Consider the following 17718-nt stretch of genomic DNA (forward strand, 5'->3'; position numbering starts at 1 on the left):
ACCTTCACGACTGAATGTTTCCTGTCTTTAAAGTCTTTAGCTAAATATCTTCCTGCCCGGCCGGAATTGAGTGTGTAGGACGCAAACACGGCCTGGAAATATGCAAAGAACCAACGCATGTCTCCTCTACCGTCCAGTCCCCTATTCTATTCTACAGGTGGATGTTGGTTCTATTCTCCAGGTGGATGTTGGTTCTATTGTCCAGGAGGATGTTGGTTCTATTCTCCAGGAGGAGGTTGCTTATCTTCCCCAGGTGGATGTTGGTTATCTTCCCCAGGTGGATGTTGGTTCTATTGTCCAGGAGGATGTTGGTTCTATTCTACAGGAGGATGTTGGTTCTATTCTACAGGTGGATGTTGCTTCTATTCTCCAGGTGGATGTTTGTTCTATTCTCCAGGAGGAGGTTGCTTATCTTCCCCAGGTGGATGTTGGTTATCTTCCCCAAGTGGATGTTGGTTATCTTCCCCAGGTGGATGTTGGTTCTATTGTCCAGGAGGATGTTGGTTCTATTTTACAGATGGATGTTAGTTCACCACCGCCCTGTCCTTTGCAGTGTGGCTCCCCAGTTGTGTTACGGTGTAGCCTCAGTGGTTTAAATGCCTTTGGGACGTAACACAGTCATGTGAATCCCCACATCCATAGGAACAGTCAACCAGCCCATATGCAGAGTCAGCTTATAGAACAGGAGGAGGAAAGAGAGGAGTATATTGTTATAGCGTTCTGACCCCCCCCCCCCCCCCCCCCTCGATGGAGATGCTCCTCATGTGAACACCCTGTGGCCGTAGGTACTCCCCCCTCTCTGGAGTCAAGGGCTCGCCTCTTGATTTGAATATTTCCTTGTTTCTTATTCTTCTCCAGGCAGAGCTCACGTCATGTTTTGCATATGAACACAAAACAGATCTGCAGCGACATGTAGAGGCACTCAGCGGGGGTGGAAAAACCATTATCAAAAAAAGAAAAACGTATTTACATCTCTAAAAAGGGAGAGATTTACATACTCTCTCCCTCTCTCGCTCTCGCTCTCGCTCTCGCTCTCTCTCTCTCTCTCTCTCTCTCTCTCATGTTGGACAAGGTTGTGACACATGTTAGTAAGGCCACTCGACTCTTTAGGGTTCTCTTTCTTTCTGCCTGGGGGGTAGATCCACAGAAGGCCTTGTCTCCTCTGTCTGGAACCCTGATCCAGTCTCGGTTCCTCACTGAGAGAAGGTTGTCTTCTCCTCAGTCCTCATGAATTCTCCTTTGCGTCTTCAATGAGTTGTTAGGAAAGTGCCGGAAACAATGTCATCTTTTGTCCTTTTCGACCCAAGTCGTGGACATCAGGACATGCCTCTTGCCTTGAACTCACGATCTTCTGTGAGACTTGCGTCTCTAAAAACTTAAATTCTTTAGGTTGTGATAAAGAATACTACTGGGTGTGTGTTATGAGTTTGTTGTATTGTTATTCCAAAACTAAACATGAAATATGAAATATATCCCTGGTTCGTTTCCTCGTTGATCAGTTTGCCCTTGTGGGGCTCAGACCTGGGAATACAGGAAGAGCTTGTGAAACTCTCACTCACCTGCTGAGGTGTGTGTTATGCTATAATGTGTATTTAATATCTCGGCGTGTGATGGGATGGGATCTTGACTGACGGCACCCTGGCACAGCCTTGGACGTACGAGATACAAATGGAGTTTGATTAGGTTCGCATTCATAATGCGTGCGTGTGCGTTACGATCCATGAAGCGGATGTTGTCTCTGCCTGCTGTCAGGCTGTCCCCTGATCGCTGATGGCTGCTCAGACGGCCTCAGATCTCAACACACGCACACATCTCTGCGTGATGTCATGAGTCTGGGCTCCATGGCAACAGCCAGCGAGGAGCCGAAGAGAGATGGAAACAGAGAAGAGAGAGAGCACATCGCCCTCTCTCTCTCTCTGTCGGGAAATAGTGATACAGAGAAAGAGAGAGAGGCAGAGAGACACGCAGAGAGGAAAAATAAGGGAGACGGAGTATCTGAGAGAAAGGGAAAGCAAGAGAAAACAGGGAACAGAAAGAGAGAGAGGAGAAGAACGGAGGGTGACACGTATAGATGAAGGGGGAAGAGAGAGATGGAGAGAGAACTCTCTTCAGAGCATCATTGTCTGGACGGGATTGATGTGTATAAATAGCCCTGGTGTTTCTAGGCGCCTGGATGTGGACACATAGACGTCAACAACAACAGAACATCACAGGGTCGTTGAACAGAAAACCCAGTGGATGTCAAGTGGCCATTCCAGGCTTGTGGAGCCAGAAATAGACTGAAGTATAAAACACTAAGTGATATAAGCATGAGCCAGCCGTGACCTTTAGGAGCGGCTGTTCGTCAGAAGAAGTCGTTCCGTGTGGCTCTGAGGCTGTCTGTGGGAGGTGGAGGTGGAGTAGAGAGTGGCGGACTCACTGAAGGTAATATAGCTGAAACAAGGTTCCACAACCGTGCCCCTGGGAACCCTGGTACCCCCCATGTTGAGACATTGTTCCATCGGGACCACGGTACACCACTTGTTGTTATTCAGAGAGTCTGCAGTGCAGCTCGCAGTAAACTTAGATGAGAGTAGGTTTGGTCTACTGTGGACTGGGATTGATCCACTGGTTAGACTGGGTTTGGTCCACTGGTTAGACTGGGTTTGATCTACTGATTAGGCAGGGTTTGATCTACTGGTTAGGCTGGGGACATCAGGGGATCTTAACCAGTACCTTCTGGCCTTTACACGTGCCTTTACATTATTCTGCCCGATGCTCCTGAAAGATCTCCACTGAAATATGACATCATAAAGTCCCGCAGCACCAAGCAGAGAGCATGAATAATGAATAATGGCTTTGTCTGGAGAACAGGCCAGGGTCTCAGTGTGACCACGGTGGGATTACTGCTCACTGAGCTCCTCCAACCTTCTGAGCATTCCTACTGCCCACAGCTGATCAACACCCATCCGCCATCACATGGCCACCGCCAGCCCACACTGGCACACACACACACACACACACACACACACACACACACACACACACACACACACACACACACACACACACACACACACACACACACACCCTGTTTCATGAACATTCCTGACTCTTGGTATCTGGGACTTATTTGACATGCTGAATATTTCGGCCGCAAAGACCAATAAAGTTTGTCTGGATCGATTTTACGATACCTTCGAAGTTTTGGAAAACCTTGCAGACTGACCTTTGCTTAATACAAAGGACAAATTTTCTTAATACACACAAATGCTTGATGCACACACACATAAAGACATATGCTCACACTCCTAACTGGGAGAGGAGGTGGTCAGCTGGTGGAGCTCTGGTCAGTGTTGACTCCTGTCCTTCCAGCTTTGGGGGGGGCGGGGGGGTCCCTCCGTTGACTCAGCTCATCGTGGGGGGGGGCTTCTGTTGGTCCTCTCTACGGATGAATCACTCACTTGTTTTTGGGAGACAAACAGATCTTTTTTCTTCCCTCCAATTCCTCGGTTTCGCACGATAAGATCCCAGTTTCACTCTTTGGGTCTCTTTGTCTTTGACTTTTTTAAAAGTTCAGTGTTATTAAAACGTGTCTAGCCTGGTGCCAAGGCTAGGCCACTAGCCTGGTGCCTAGGGGGCACCAGGCTCGGAGCCTCGGTTGGGCCACAATAGGCACCAGAATGTTTTAATACTATTGAACCATTCTTTGTGGTGTGGCCTCCGGCCGCGTCAGAGATACAGGAACTGACGAGGAATAACCACTGGATGATTACACCCTGCAGAGACAGAGTCCGAGTGGAAGTGTGTTCTCATATAGGTTTGTCTGGAGGACATGAGGAGACGATAATGGTTGTGAGTGCTCATCTATATTTCACCTCGTAAGTGGTCGTTTAGAAGCAGGTCTCCTGGACAGGGAGGATTATTCCGGAACACGTGTATTTGTTGGGTTGGGTGGAGGTGGGGGGGGATCAATGGCAAGGCACAGAAATCAATAGATGGGCAGCCTCTCTGCGTCCATCCGTCTGTCTTTCTGTCTTCCTGTTTTCGTTTGCTCTCTCCCTCTGTGTCTCTCACACTCTTTCCCTCGTACCCCACTACTCTCTGTTTCTGAACAGAGAAAGAGACAGCCTCTCTATGTAAACAGCAGTTAGCTCTTCAACGTCTGCTATGGTGCTGGGAGACAGACTTCACTCTCCATATGAGCTGCCCAGCAGAGCTCTGGCAGGTGCCTCGTTTCTGCCTCAGCAAGTTGGTTTCCAGTAAGGCGTGATGTTACTGGATGTTACTGGATTGTACTGGATAAGACTGGATGTGTGGGCACACCATCCATTTGCCCAGCACATTAAAACAGAAAGGTGGTCCAACAGTAGTCCGCGACTTGACCACCGCAATGTTGCGGCGACCTGGTTAATAGTTCATCGATCTCTAGATAAACTTTGAGATCTGTCCAGAGGTAGTTTGTCCCTACTACCTTGAACAGTGGTAATACATAAGTGTTCATACATATGAGTACATGTGTTGATTCTTAAATCATAACACGGATTGACATTAATAGATGGAGAGCTGCAGAGCTTTGTGGACTCTTATTTTGTAGTTCTTTGTTTGTTGTTATTGTTGTCGTCGCTGGGCAACTGCGGTCATGTGATTCTCCTCCTCATTGCATCTCCTTAAAAACAGACAGCTAGCAGATGGTAAATTAAAGACAGTCAAACTTAATAGATGCTTCCTCTGTGGAAGACAGCGCAATGTTTGGGACGGATGATGTTGTTTTTTGAATATCCAAAATTTACCAGGAACAATTACATTTGTTCTTTTTTTGTAATTTTTTTATAAGATTAACAATTATGAAGTAAAAAAAATAATTTGTATTAGTGAGATTTACAGTGTTTACTACCAGACCCCTTTGTCTGTTAACATGTTTACCGCTGGCGCCCTCTACCGAGGTCTTAAAGTACTGCACCTCATCTAGACCAACTCGAGGCAGCATTGGGTGTTTGTTTATGGTTATTATTAAACATAGGATATATAAAAGATCAAACTATTAAATCATTGCCCTTAAACATTAGGTAAAGACAAGTTTAAACGTGTTAGTTGTTGTTTAAGGATAGACAAATTGTTTTTGGAGACGATATTTTATAGGCATGTATTACAAAGAAAACATGAATTAATATATAATGGATATTCTATACGTTAACGAAGTGTGTGTGTATTTAATATAACCCCAACCCTAACCCTATTGTATACTGTATTCTGTATATATATATATATATATATATATATATATATATATATATATATATATATATATACACAGTAGCCTATATTCATTATATTTTTTTATATCATGTTAGATTAAATTATGTTATATTCTTTTATATTAGATTATGTTACATTACGTTATTTTATGTTATTTTATATCATATCATATTATATTATATTATAATATAATATGATATAATATGCTTATAATATAATATAATTATTTTCCTCTGCCCGGATACAGGCAGCGCGTGTGGCTGTGTGGGTCAGGTGGTTGAAGCTCGGAGCCTGATTGGTTGTTTCGATGTTTTGGTTGTGAACCCGGAAGCGCTGCCGCTGTCAATATGGGCGTGAACTGAATGGATGTATTAGACGTAGTGATTATTGTGTTACATTGAGTTAATTAATGGATTCGATTTAGTGAATTACATTTGAACTCTCCAAGGAAATAAGGTTCTGTCATACCGCCTCGCCTCGGTCGCCCCTTTACCGTCACTCCTCTGGTGATCCGGTGAGTCTCATGTTTTTGTTTTCGTTTCTGATCATAGAAACTGTTGAAGCTTCTACCCTAAAAGACACATTCTGACATCCATTTTAAATCGGGATAACGCAAAATACACAGACTAGTGTTAAGGCTGACAGTTGGTTTCAGTTTCCTGCTAACTGACTTATGACTCTGTTAGGGTTAGTACTGTTACTGTTTCTGGTTGATTCAGAAAAATAACTGGGCGTCAAGAGGACAATACTGCTATTATAATCTTGTATATAAGAATGCTTTGTTCATTCGCCTTTTCATTTATATTACTATATGGTTTATTGGGATATAATAATATTTTAGTAGTTATTAAGCTTAATTACTGTGAACCCCTCATTTTAACAGCTCATGTTTTCCACTTCCTCACAATATACTCAGTATCTGAATAATGTATTTCTCTTCTGTATACCCGTCCTCTGTGTTCTCAGGTAGGAGTGTTGCCATGGTGATGGAGGAGGGCGCTCTGAGCTGCCTGCTGCGCTCGCGTCCCGTCCTGGAGCAGGACATCAAGGCCACCTACCTGATGGACCACCTGGTCAGCGACGGGGTGCTCAGCAGGGACGAGGAGGAGCGCGTCAGGAGCAAGGTGGAAACACGTAGTAGGAGTCCCAACGATTACCTACCAGCTGGGCTGCTTCCACGTATCGTTTAGTCGACTATCATTGACCCTAACCCCGACCCTGACCCTGACCCTAACTCTGACACCAACCTTGATCCTTTCTCTGACCCTGACCCCCGACCCCGACCCTGACCCTAACCCTTACCCTGACCCCCGACCCCGACCCTGACCCTAACCGTTACCCTGACCCCCGACCCCGACCCTGACCCTAACCTAAACCCTAACTCCGACCCTGACCCTAACCCCGACCCAGACCCAGACCCTCACCCTGCCCCTCACCCTCACCCTAACCCTGACCCTAACCTTGACCCCCCCTCTGACCTCTGCCCCTGTGACCCCCCAGCCCACCAGGAGGGAGCAGGCGGCGGCCCTGCTGGAGCTGCTCCTGTTGAAGGACAACGAGGCGTACGTGTCGTTCTACAACGCCCTGGTGAGGGAGAGCTACGGAGACCTGGCCAACCTGCTGCACACCAGCCTGCCGCTGGGCTCCCCCGAGGCCCAGCGCAGCTTCACCGACGCGGGCACGCCCAGAGGTGGGGGGTTTAGGGTGTGTGTGTGTGTGTGTGTGTGTGTGTGTGTGTGTGTGTGTGTGTGTCTTGATTTGGACTCCTACACGTCCATTAGATATCTGTAATGTGTATCGAGGTCCTGCAGGAGGTCTGATCCAGACCGGGTCTCTACAGGGTAAAGTGATGTTCTCCTTCCTGCACCCCCAGTCCAGGCGGTCCTGCGGGAGGGGGGCGTCCCCCAGAGGCCCGTGGTCTTCGTCCAGAGACCCCGGCTGGTGCAGCAGCTCCGCCAGCAGCTCCAAGGCCTCCTGAAGGAGCCCGGCTGGGTGGTGCTCCACGGCATGGCCGGCTCAGGGAAGTCCGTCCTTGCAGCGGAGGCGGTCCGTGACCACGCACTCCTTGAAGGTGATTGGCTGACGTGGGTGTCCCTGGTGCTTTTTGGGTTGTGTCGGGTCACTGTCCTGAAGGCCTACGAGGGCTCATCCCGGGGGTGACGTCATTGAAAGACCATCGTTTTACTCTATTAGCTTTGGAGCCAAAGACAGTTCCAGATAAAGGAGGAGGACACTTCTGTGAAAGGAGGAGTTTGTTTCACTTCCCCTTGCCCCGCGTTCAACCCGTTCACCCTCACCCCGTCACCCCCTCCTCCTCTCCCTCCGCAGAGTGCTTCCCCAGTGGGGTCTACTGGCTGTCCATCGGCCAGCTGGACCGCTCTGACCTGCTGGCCCGCCTCCAGACCCTGTGCTTCCGCCTGGAGCAGAGCCAGGAGCTCCAAGGGCCCGGCCGGACCCCCGGCTCCCTGGAGGAGGCCAAGGAGCGCCTGCGCTTCCTGCTGCTGCGACGCTTCCCCAGGTGAGCACCGCCCACCCCCTCCTGACCCCCAGGTGAGCCCCACCCCCAGCCGCCCAGGTGAGCCCCGCCGACCAGCGGTTGTCTTGGCGACCGCTGAGATACTTCCGGGTGCCTCAGCCAGGGACCTTCCCGAGCCAAACGGACTATTGGACCGAGAGACGTTATCAGAGCCTGTGTTTATACTGCCACGTCACGCTAACCTGTACAACAGGGGGCAGGGCAGTGTTTAACAACACCTGGCTTGTTTACCGCTGACCAATCAGCCGTAACTGGACCAGAGGCTCCGAGGAGAAGGGAGGACGAGGTCGCCATGGTCCTCTCGGTCCATGACTGGTTCCACTGGGACCCTGCTTTATACATTTTATTATCTTACTTCCCGAGTCGACCTCGATGTGAAATCAGCTTTTAAAACATTCAATGGGCGTGGCAAGTTCTGGCGGGAGCATCTGGTCACGCACCACATATCAGCTGACAGACACAGATAAGAGCTGGGAAACTAAGTAGAAGAACACTTCATACTGAACTGGTAGCAATGCTTCCCTGTTTCTAAAATGGTAGCTGGGGTTGACTGTTCACCTATTATTATGAGAAGTTAAAACTGTAACCGGTAGCAATATGATCAGGTTTTGAAGTAGTTGGAACTCGGGCATTAGGATATATACTGATATTTTATGATATATAAAGTATATGTATTTATATATAACAGTGATAACATTTCATTTTATGATTCCCTTGTGTGTGTGTGTGTGTGTGTGTGTGTGTGTGTGTGTGTGTGTGTGTGTGTGTGTGTGTGTGTGTGTGTGTGTGTCCGTCCTCCAGGTCTCTCCTGATCCTGGATGATATATGGGACAGCTCGGCTCTGAAGGCGTTTGACGTCCACAGCAGAGTCCTGATCACCACCAGAGACCGCAGCATCGCCGACACCGTCAACGGTACGGCCATTTAGTGCCTTGTAGCGCCTTGTAGCGTCCTGTACCGTCATGTGATGCTGTACTGCTGCCACCCAGTCGCCCAGAGGTCGACATCATGACCTCTGCGGTCAACAACATGACCTCTTGGTGTGTTTCATGACCTCTGAAGTCACCATTATGACCTCCGGGTGTGTTTCATGACCTCTGGGGTTACCATCATGACCTCTGGGTGTGTTTCATGACCTCTGAAGTCACCATCATGACCTCTGGGTGTGTTTCATGACCTCTGGGGTCACCATCATGACCTCTGGGTGTGTTTCATGACCTCTGGGGTCACCATCATGACCTCTGGTGTGTTCCTGGCAGGTGTCCGCCAGGAGGTGGAGGTGGAGAGTGGTCTGGATGAGGACAAGGCCCTGGAGATCCTAGCCATGTACGTCAACACCAAACCCCAGCAGCTGCCTGAGCAGGCCCGCAGCATCGTGCAGCTCTGCAAAGGTAGGAGGACACCTGACCACTATAGAAAACCACTAGGACCATTACAGACACCTGACCACTATAGAAAACCACTATGACCATCAGAGACACCTGACCACTATAGAAAACCACTATGACCATCAGAGACACCTGACCACTATAGAAAACCACTATGACCATTACAGACACCTGACCACTATAGAAAACCACTTTGACCATTAGAGACACCTGACCACTATAGAAAACCACTAGGACCATCAGAGACACCTGACCACTATAGATAACCACTTTGACCATTAGAGACACCACTTAAGGTAGGAGAACACGTTGTGGGGACCACCATGATCCATTAGAACCTAGAGGGCCAGACAGGTTGTCGTCACTATGATCCATTAGAACCTAGAGGGACAGACAGGTTGTCGTCACTATGATCCATTAGAACCTAGAGGGACAGACAGGTTGTCGTCACTATGATCCATTAGAACCTGGAGGGACTGACAGGTTGTCGTCACTATGATCCGTCCCCCAGGCTTCCCCCTGGTGGTGTCGCTGGTGGGCGCCCTGCTCCGCGACTTCCCCGACCGCTGGGCCTACTACCTCTCGCTGCTGCGCCGCAAGCAGTTCCGCCGCATCCGCAAGTCGTCGTCGTACGACTACGACGCGCTCGACCAGGCCATGGACGCCAGCTTCCAGGTGCTGCCCGAGGACCAGAGGGAGCTCTACCGCGACCTCACCGTCCTGGAGAAGGACACCAAGGTCCCCGCGCAGGTCTGACCTCTGACCTCTGGCCTTACCTCAGTTTCCACTTCGAAAATGTGAATCTGTACCTTTTTTTGTCGGAACCTGTTTGTTTATCTGTACCTGTCTATGCCTGTGTGTGTCTCTCTGTGTACATCTGTGTGTGTCTCTGTGTGTACACCTGTGTGTGTGTGTCTCTGTGTGTGTGTCTGTGTGTGTATACCTGTGTGTAAACCTGTATGTGTGACCAGGTGCTGGCGGTGATGTGGGACCTGGAGCCCGAGGAGGTGGAGGACATCCTGCAGGACTTTGTCAACAAGTCCCTGCTGTTCCGGGACTGCCACCAGCGGCCGTACCTCTACTACCTCCACGACCTGCAGCTGGACTTCCTGGCAGAGCAGAACCGCAACCAGATAGAGGTCAGGGTCTCACCTCCTCCTTCGAGCACAACCTTGCCCCACAGAGGTCAGGGTCAACCTCCCCTCCTCCTCAGAGCTGGGCCTTCTGTCACTGGTTTACAGTCTGGGGTTGGATCCCGGTGTCGTCAGCCAACCCTGAGGCCCTTGAGCAACCGGGTCTGTCGCTGCTCCTCTACGTCACTACTCCCACAGAGTGACTGTGGAGGAGAGCGGCAGATAAATGACTAACTAGTGACTTACTAGTGGTAGTAGAAAGCATTGATTCTGGATGTCAGCTTTGAGACACACAGGCCTTCTCCGTTCCGTTTGTTTGTCTGAACAGTGGGCATCAATACTGTGATCACTTGACGTTGAAGGGGATTTAAACAATACTTATAAATACTGAATTATTAAACCTAGTTTAAGGAATGACCACCAATTTGAACTGTATGCTCTGATGGCTCTAGGTCTTATTGGTATGTTTATGGTATGTTGTTATTGAGCACTGAATCCTGCTGTAGGTCCGGCCTGGTGTGGTGTAACATGTTATTTACGTTGCTCTCCAGGCTCTGCATGCTAAGGTGGTGCATCAGTACCAGAAGCACTACAGCCAGGGACCTCCGACCTCCGGGGACACAGAGTCCCTCTACTGGTTCAGGTTCCTCACCCACCACATGGCCCAGGCCAAACTGACCAAGGTAACGCGCGCGCGCACGCACACACGCTCTCTGTCAGACGTTTCTTTTCCTTCCTGCGTTTATAAATGTTTTTGTTCCTCTCCTTCCTTCCCTCAATTCCTTCCTGGCTCCTTCCCTTTATCCCTTCTTCCTTCTGTCTCTCCTCCTTTCTCTCTCTCTCTTTGTTCTTCTATCCATCTTTCTATCCCCCCCTCCCCCTCTCCTCCTGCTGCTCCAGGAGCTGTCCTCTCTGATGTTCTCTCTGGACTGGGTGATCACCAAGGCCCGGGTGGTAGGCCCCTCCCCCCTCATCAACGACTACGTGGACCACGGCGCCGTGCTGGACCGAGAGGTAACCACGGCAACACTGGCGCACTCTGTGACCTGATAGACCGGATAAAGCCTACAAGCAATTTGCCGACTTTGAACACTGTAAACCGCCCTCAGGCAAAGGGCGCAAAGGTGAAGGTTTACTGACTAATAGATAGTTAGATAATATATAGCAACTTAATTATCTTATAATGACATCTGCAGCAGAGTAACCTATTAGGCCGACTCATTTCGAGATATACATAAAAAAATAATGTATGTCTGTCTGTCTGTCTGTCTGTCTGTATATCGATAGCGAGAGAGAGAGAGAGAGAGAGAGAGAGAAAGAGAGGGAGGGAGAGAGGGAGGGAGGGAGAGAGAGAGAGATTATACCCCCCCTCAGAACAGCATGGTGCGGGGTCAGTTTCAGGAGTTCCTATGTATATATATATATTTATATCCATGTATATATATTATTCCCCTCCCCAGAACAGCGCGGTGCGGGGCCAGTTCCAGGAGTTCCTGTCCCTGACGGGCCACCAGCTGGAGCAGCGGCCCTTCCCCGACGTGGTGCAGCTGGCCCTGGCCCAGCCCCAGGGCTCTGAGGTCCACCGCCAGGCCCTGCTGCAGGCGCGGGCCGCCGCCACCAGGGGGAGCCTCTACTTCGACTGGCAGTACGTAACGCACCCTTTAACAGAGAGTCGGACCGAGACAGGTGTCTTCCTGTTTTGGAACAGGGAAAGGGTGGCAGACCCAAAAGGGTCTATGGGATGCAATGAACGAATGGAGATGTGAAGGTAGTATGATATCATGTGATAGTGTGTTGGGGAAAGTTCTCGATTTTTTTTAAGATTTCAGATCTCTATGGCTATATAGTATATAGTAATCAACATCCTGCTCACGTTACCTCACATCCTGTTTTGCCACACAGACACAGTCACAGTCTGCACATCTAGCCATATCGCAGTCGATGAATAAATGCGATTGACTTCTGTTCCAAAGCTTAACGCTGTAGTATTTTATGTATGCTGTATACATAAAATATTGTATATAAATAGTAGATATGTACAGTACCTTGAGTAACAGTAGCTCACATACTGCACACGGCGTCCTTGTTTAGTTGTGTCATGTGTGTTGTTGTTGTGTTGTGTTCATGTCTGTCGTTGTTGTGTTGTGTTCATGTGTGCGTCGTTGTCAACAGGAACCACAGCGGGGTAGACAGCGTGTCTCGCCTGGTGGTGCAGCCCAACCTGGGCCCAGTCTACTCGGCCTGCTTCTCCCACGACGGCTCCAAGATCGCCGCCTGTGGAGCCAGCAACATGCTCAGGGTGGGTGGGTGTGTGTTGGTGTCTGTGTGAGGTCTTGGGTGTTGTGTGTGTCCGTGTGTTGGTGTTGGGTATGTGTGAGTGTGTGTGTGTCTGTGTGAGGTCTTGGGTGTTGTGTGTCCCCGTGTGTTGGTGTTGGGTATGTGTGAGTGTGTGTGTGTCTGTGTGAGGTCTTGGGTGTTGTGTGTGTCCGTGTGTTGGTGTTGGGTATGTGTGTATGTGTCTGTCTGTGTGAGGTCTTGGGTGTTGTGTGTGTCCATGTGTTGGGGTTGGGTATGTGTGTGTGTGTGTGTCTGTGTGAGGTCTGGGGTGTTGTGTCCATGTGTTGGTGTATAGGCGTGTCTGTTTGAGGTTATGGATGTGTGTGTTGTGTCCGTGTGTTGGTGCTGGGTAATTGTGTGTGTCTGTTTGAGGTCTTGGGTGTTGTGTCCGTGTGTTGGTATATGTGCGTGTCTGTTTGAGGTAATTGATTTTATGTGTGTTATGTGTGTGTGTGTGTTGGGTGTGTGTGTGTATGTGTGAGGTCTTCATGTGTGTTTGTGTTGTGTCCGTGTCGGTGTGTTCGGTATGTGTGTGTCTGTGTGAGGTCTGGATGCGTGTGGGTGTTTTTATTGGCCTGTGTGTATGCTTTAAAGTGATGGACATTAAAGTATCCCTGGTCAGGGTTAAGGTGTTCATTAAGCAGCAGACATGATGTCCTCTTAGATCCAGTCTTCCGTTTTTTTTCAGTCTCTTAATTTCCTCCTCCTTCTTCATGCTGATGGAGTGGGCGGAGTCTATGTTTCCTTCTGGTTTCATTGACCAATCACGTTCTCTCAGGGCGGGGCATCTGATTGAAACTACGGAGATCCGATTTGAGGAAGTACAAACTACCTAAAACAGCGTTTTGGGTGCACATATGATCATAAATCATATGGTCCAAATACAGTATGACCGTATATGATATTTAAATGTGCATAATGTATATGAAATGATCATGACATTTGTGTGTGCTGGTTTTTGTTTGTGTGTGTGTGTGTGTGTGTGTGTGTGTGTGTGTGTGTGTGTGTGTGTGTGTGTGTGTGTGTGTGTGTGTGTGTGTGTGTGCGCGTGCGCGTGCGCGTCCAGGTGTTTAAGAGCACCTCTGGGGAGAAGCTCCTGGAGGTCACCGCCCACGATGACGAGGTGCTCTGCTGCGCATTCTCCCCCGACGACCGTCTCCTAGCAACCTGCTCTGCCGACCGCAAGGTCAAGGTGAGCCGGGCAGGGAGAGATGGAGAGGAAACTAGTTAGTGGAGTTGAACTAGTGAATGAATTTTAACAAGTTAATGCTCACCACGTGGTTTATTATTTGATATTTCTTTTGTGGCTGCACTATTTAACCTTAAATCAATATTTTTACATTTCTCTGTAATGTTGGTTTTATTGATTATCATTTAAAATTATGGCTGTGTGTGTGTCTTTATGTTTGTGTGTGTGTGTGTCTTTGTGTGTGTGTGTGTGTGTGTGTGTGTGTGTGTGTGTGTGTCTGTGTGTCTGTGTGTGTGTGTGTGTGTGTGTGTGTGTAAGGTGTGGAACGCGGAGCGGGGCAGTCTACTCAGGAAGTTTGAGGAGGAGCACGAGGAGCAGATTAACCACTGTGTGTTCACCAACGGCCCGCGCTGCCTCCTGCTGGCCACCTGCTCCAATGACGGCTTCATGAACACCAAGGTACTCCTAGTACTACTGCTACTGACACAAAGGTACTCCTAGTACTACTGCTACTGACACAAAGGTACTCCTAGTACTACTGTTAATACACAAACACCACAGTACTTCCGAAAGTAATACGGCAACTGACACCACGGTACTTCTACTACTATTGTAATACACTAACACCAAGGTACTCATAGTACTACTGCTACTGACACCGTGACCACAATACTACTAATACTAACACAAGGTACTACTGAAAGTACTACTGCCACTGACACCAAGGTACTACTGCTACTGACACCAAGGTACCACAGGGAGTACTACTATTACTGACACTGAGGTACTCATAGTACGACTGCTACTGACACCAAGGTACTACCAACGCTAATGTGATAACGACTTCCTGGGGGCTCAGCAGTAACATTGTGATCCTGGTCCCTCTCAGCTGTGGAACCTGAACAAGCCGTCCTCCCAGAACACCATGTTCGGCCACCTGGAGCCCGTCACCCACTGCAGCTTCTCCCCCGACGACAAACACCTGGCCACCTGCTCCCGGGACGGCTCCCTGAAGGTAGGTGGAGGCAGGGTGGAGGCTCTCTGAAGGCAGGGTGGAGGCTCTCTGAAGGCAGGGTGGAGGCTCTCTGAAGGCAGGGTGGAGGCTCTCTGAAGGCAGGGTGGAGGCTCTCTGAAGGCAGGGTGGAGGCTCTCTGAAGGCAGGGTGGAGGCTCTCTGAAGGCAGGGTGGAGGCAGGGTGGAGGCTCTCTGAAGGCAGGGTGGAGGCTCTGTAGGTAGGGTTGAGGTTCTCTGAAGGAAGGTGGAGGCAGGGTGGAGGCTCAATGGGGGTAGGGTGGAGGCTCTCTGGAGACAGGCAGGGTGGAGGCTCTTGAATCGTACCTGCAGCCGCCTTCCCCTTGGTGTTGGCCTGCCTGACCCTCACCCTGACCCTGACCCTGACCCTGACCTGTGACCCTGACCCTGACCTGTGACCCTGATCCTGACCTGTGACCCTGATCCTGACCCTAACCCTGACCCTCACCCTGACCCCTCTGTGTGCCCCCAGCTGTTCGGCGTGTCCTCAGCTAATGAGTGGAAGTCGTTCAGCGTGAAGGATCTGTTCCAGGAGGAGGAGGAGGGGGAGGAGAGCGAGGTCCACGTCAAGTGCAGCACCTGGTCGCCCGACGGAACGCGGATCATCTGTGCTGCTAGGAACGCTGTCTTTGTGAGTACCTCACTACTGTGTGTGTGTGTGTGTGTGTGTGTGTGTGTGTGTGTGTGTCTGCAGGTGTTCAGTGTGTGTGTTGTAACCATGACGACCTCTCTCTGCAGGTGTTCAGTGTGTGTGTTGTAACCATGACGACCTCTCTCTCTCTCTGCAGGTGTTCAGTGTGTGTGTTGTAACCATGACGACCTCTCTCTCTGCAGGTGTTCAGTGTGTGTGTTGTAACCATGACGACCTCTCTCTCTGCAGGTGGTCAGTGTGTGTGGTGTAACCATGACGACCTCTCTCTCTGCAGGTGTTCAGTGTGGAGAGCTCCGAGCTGCTGCTGGAGATCCACAGCAGCCGGGGCAGCACGGTGCAGTACCTCCACGCCTGCCCCATCAGCGGCTTGCTGGCCGTCGCCCTGTCCCACTACACCGTGGAGGTACACACATGTCATGCGCACACTCACACACACACACACATGTCCCACTCCACCGTGGAGGTACACACATGCACACATGCACACAGACACACACTGGGGTAAATCTTATTTGTCTCTCTGCCTCTCTCTTTTTGTTGACATTTGTGTGTGCTGGTGTGTGTGTGTGTGTGTGTGTGTGTGTGTGTGTGTGTGTGTGTGTGTGTGTGTGTGTGTGTGTGTGTGTGTGTGTGTGTGTGTGTGTGTGTGTGTGTGTGTGTGTGTGTGTGTGTGTGTGTGTGTGTGAGACCTCCAGCTGTGGGACCTGGACTCCACTAAGAAGGTGGCGGACCTCTGCGGTCACCTGAGCTGGGTCCACGGCGTCCAGTTCTCCCCCGACGGGACCATGCTGCTGTCCTGCTCCGACGACCACACCGTCAGGGTCAGTCCTCCCCTGGTCCCCCTGCTCCTCTGTGTTACTCTGTTGATGGGATGGGGATGTGATGGGGATGTCATTGGGATGATATGGGGATTTTATGGTGGTGTTATGGTGATGTTATGATGTTGGGGCGATGTTATGGGGATGTTTTAATGGTGTTATGGTGATGTTGGGTTGGTGTTGTGGTAATGTTAGAACGATGTTATGGCGATTTTATGATGTTGGGGTGGTGTTATGGTAATGTTATACTAATGTTATGGTGATGTTATAATGATGTTATAATGATGTTATGGTGATGTTATAATGATGTTATAATGATGTTATGGTGATGTTATAATGATGTTATAATGATGTTATGGTGATGTTATGGTGATGTTATGGTGATGTTATGGTGGTGTTATAATGATGTTATACTGATGTTATAATGATGTTATGGTGATGTTATGGTGGTGTTATAATGATGTTATGGTGATGTTATGGTGGTGTTATTCTAGCTGTGGGAGACCAGTAGGGTCCAGACCTCCTCCGCCGTGAGACTGAAGAGAGACACCAGCGCGCTCTTCACCGGAGACCGCATCACCGTGGTCGCCGCCGACAACTGCAACCGACTGCAGGTGAGACAACAGGGTCAGCCACGTGACCCCTGACCCTTGACCCTACCCGCCCCCCAATGACCTGGGTCAGAAAACCCTGCACAGCGTTCTGTATCAATGTCTCTGATCAATGAACGTTTGGGCATAACTCTAACGGTAATCATTGACCATGGAGTGTGTGCGTGTGTGTGTGTGTGTGTGTGTGTGTGTGCGTGTAGGTGCGTGAGGGCCGGACCGGGGAGGTGATGTTCCAGTCGGAAGAGCAGCCCTCCAGGATCCGCTGCACGTGTCTGAACAGCGAGCCCAGCATGGCCGCCCTTGGGAGGGAGGACGGCACCCTCCAGGTACTCACTCACTCACTCACTCACTCACTCACTCACTCACTCACTCACTCACTCACTCACTCACTCACTCACTCACTCACACTACTCTCCTCCTCTCCTCTCCCTCTCCCCTCGTCTCCTCGTGTCCTCTCCTCTCCTTCTCTCCTCGTCTCCTCTCTCCTAACCCTTTAGCACAGAGAGGAATCCCTCCCCCATGAAGTGAGGGAGGAAGGATGCAGAATCAATGAGAATAGGAAGATTCAAGAAAAAACTAAGAACTGAAATTTCGTTAATGATTAACGAGTTGCGCGTTAATCCTATAAAAGCTTTCCTTCTAATGACACCTCCCTATAGCGTAGAGGAGGTTTTAATAGGCTTTGCTGCCATACTATCGTTGGGTATCCAAGGCGGACTGTCATCCAAGATGAGGCAGCAGGAGGTAGAGCGGTGACCTGTAGCCTGAAGGCGTAAGACGGTGT

General features: G+C 49.8%; 1 protein-coding gene across 2 annotated transcripts in view; it reads left to right on the forward strand.

Annotated features, from left to right (window-relative positions):
• Positions 1–5569: 5569 nt before the first annotated feature.
• Positions 5570–17718, forward strand: part of apaf1 (apoptotic peptidase activating factor 1) — a 24109-nt gene continuing 11960 nt past the window's right edge. Inside the window, exons 1-21 of one of the 2 annotated variants that reach the window (XM_056578686.1) lie at positions 5570–5752; positions 6205–6362; positions 6739–6928; positions 7112–7309; positions 7567–7756; positions 8576–8688; positions 9034–9165; positions 9674–9912; positions 10134–10301; positions 10847–10978; positions 11196–11309; positions 11756–11940; positions 12468–12594; positions 13699–13824; positions 14140–14280; positions 14711–14836; positions 15326–15484; positions 15780–15908; positions 16201–16326; positions 16818–16937; positions 17135–17260. In XM_056578686.1, coding sequence (XP_056434661.1) covers positions 6219–6362; positions 6739–6928; positions 7112–7309; positions 7567–7756; positions 8576–8688; positions 9034–9165; positions 9674–9912; positions 10134–10301; positions 10847–10978; positions 11196–11309; positions 11756–11940; positions 12468–12594; positions 13699–13824; positions 14140–14280; positions 14711–14836; positions 15326–15484; positions 15780–15908; positions 16201–16326; positions 16818–16937; positions 17135–17260 — 2985 coding nt within the window. In that variant the 5' untranslated portion in view covers positions 5570–5752; positions 6205–6218. Of the gene's footprint in view, positions 5753–6204; positions 6363–6738; positions 6929–7111; positions 7310–7566; positions 7757–8575; positions 8689–9033; positions 9166–9673; positions 9913–10133; positions 10302–10846; positions 10979–11195; positions 11310–11755; positions 11941–12467; positions 12595–13320; positions 13411–13698; positions 13825–14139; positions 14281–14710; positions 14837–15325; positions 15485–15779; positions 15909–16200; positions 16327–16817; positions 16938–17134; positions 17261–17718 lie in introns of those variants that run through there. The other variant, XM_056578687.1, reaches the window with a different exon arrangement.

The sequence above is a fragment of the Gadus chalcogrammus genome, chromosome 19 (genome assembly GCF_026213295.1).
Source record: "Gadus chalcogrammus isolate NIFS_2021 chromosome 19, NIFS_Gcha_1.0, whole genome shotgun sequence".
Classification (NCBI taxonomy): Eukaryota; Metazoa; Chordata; class Actinopteri; order Gadiformes; family Gadidae; genus Gadus; species Gadus chalcogrammus.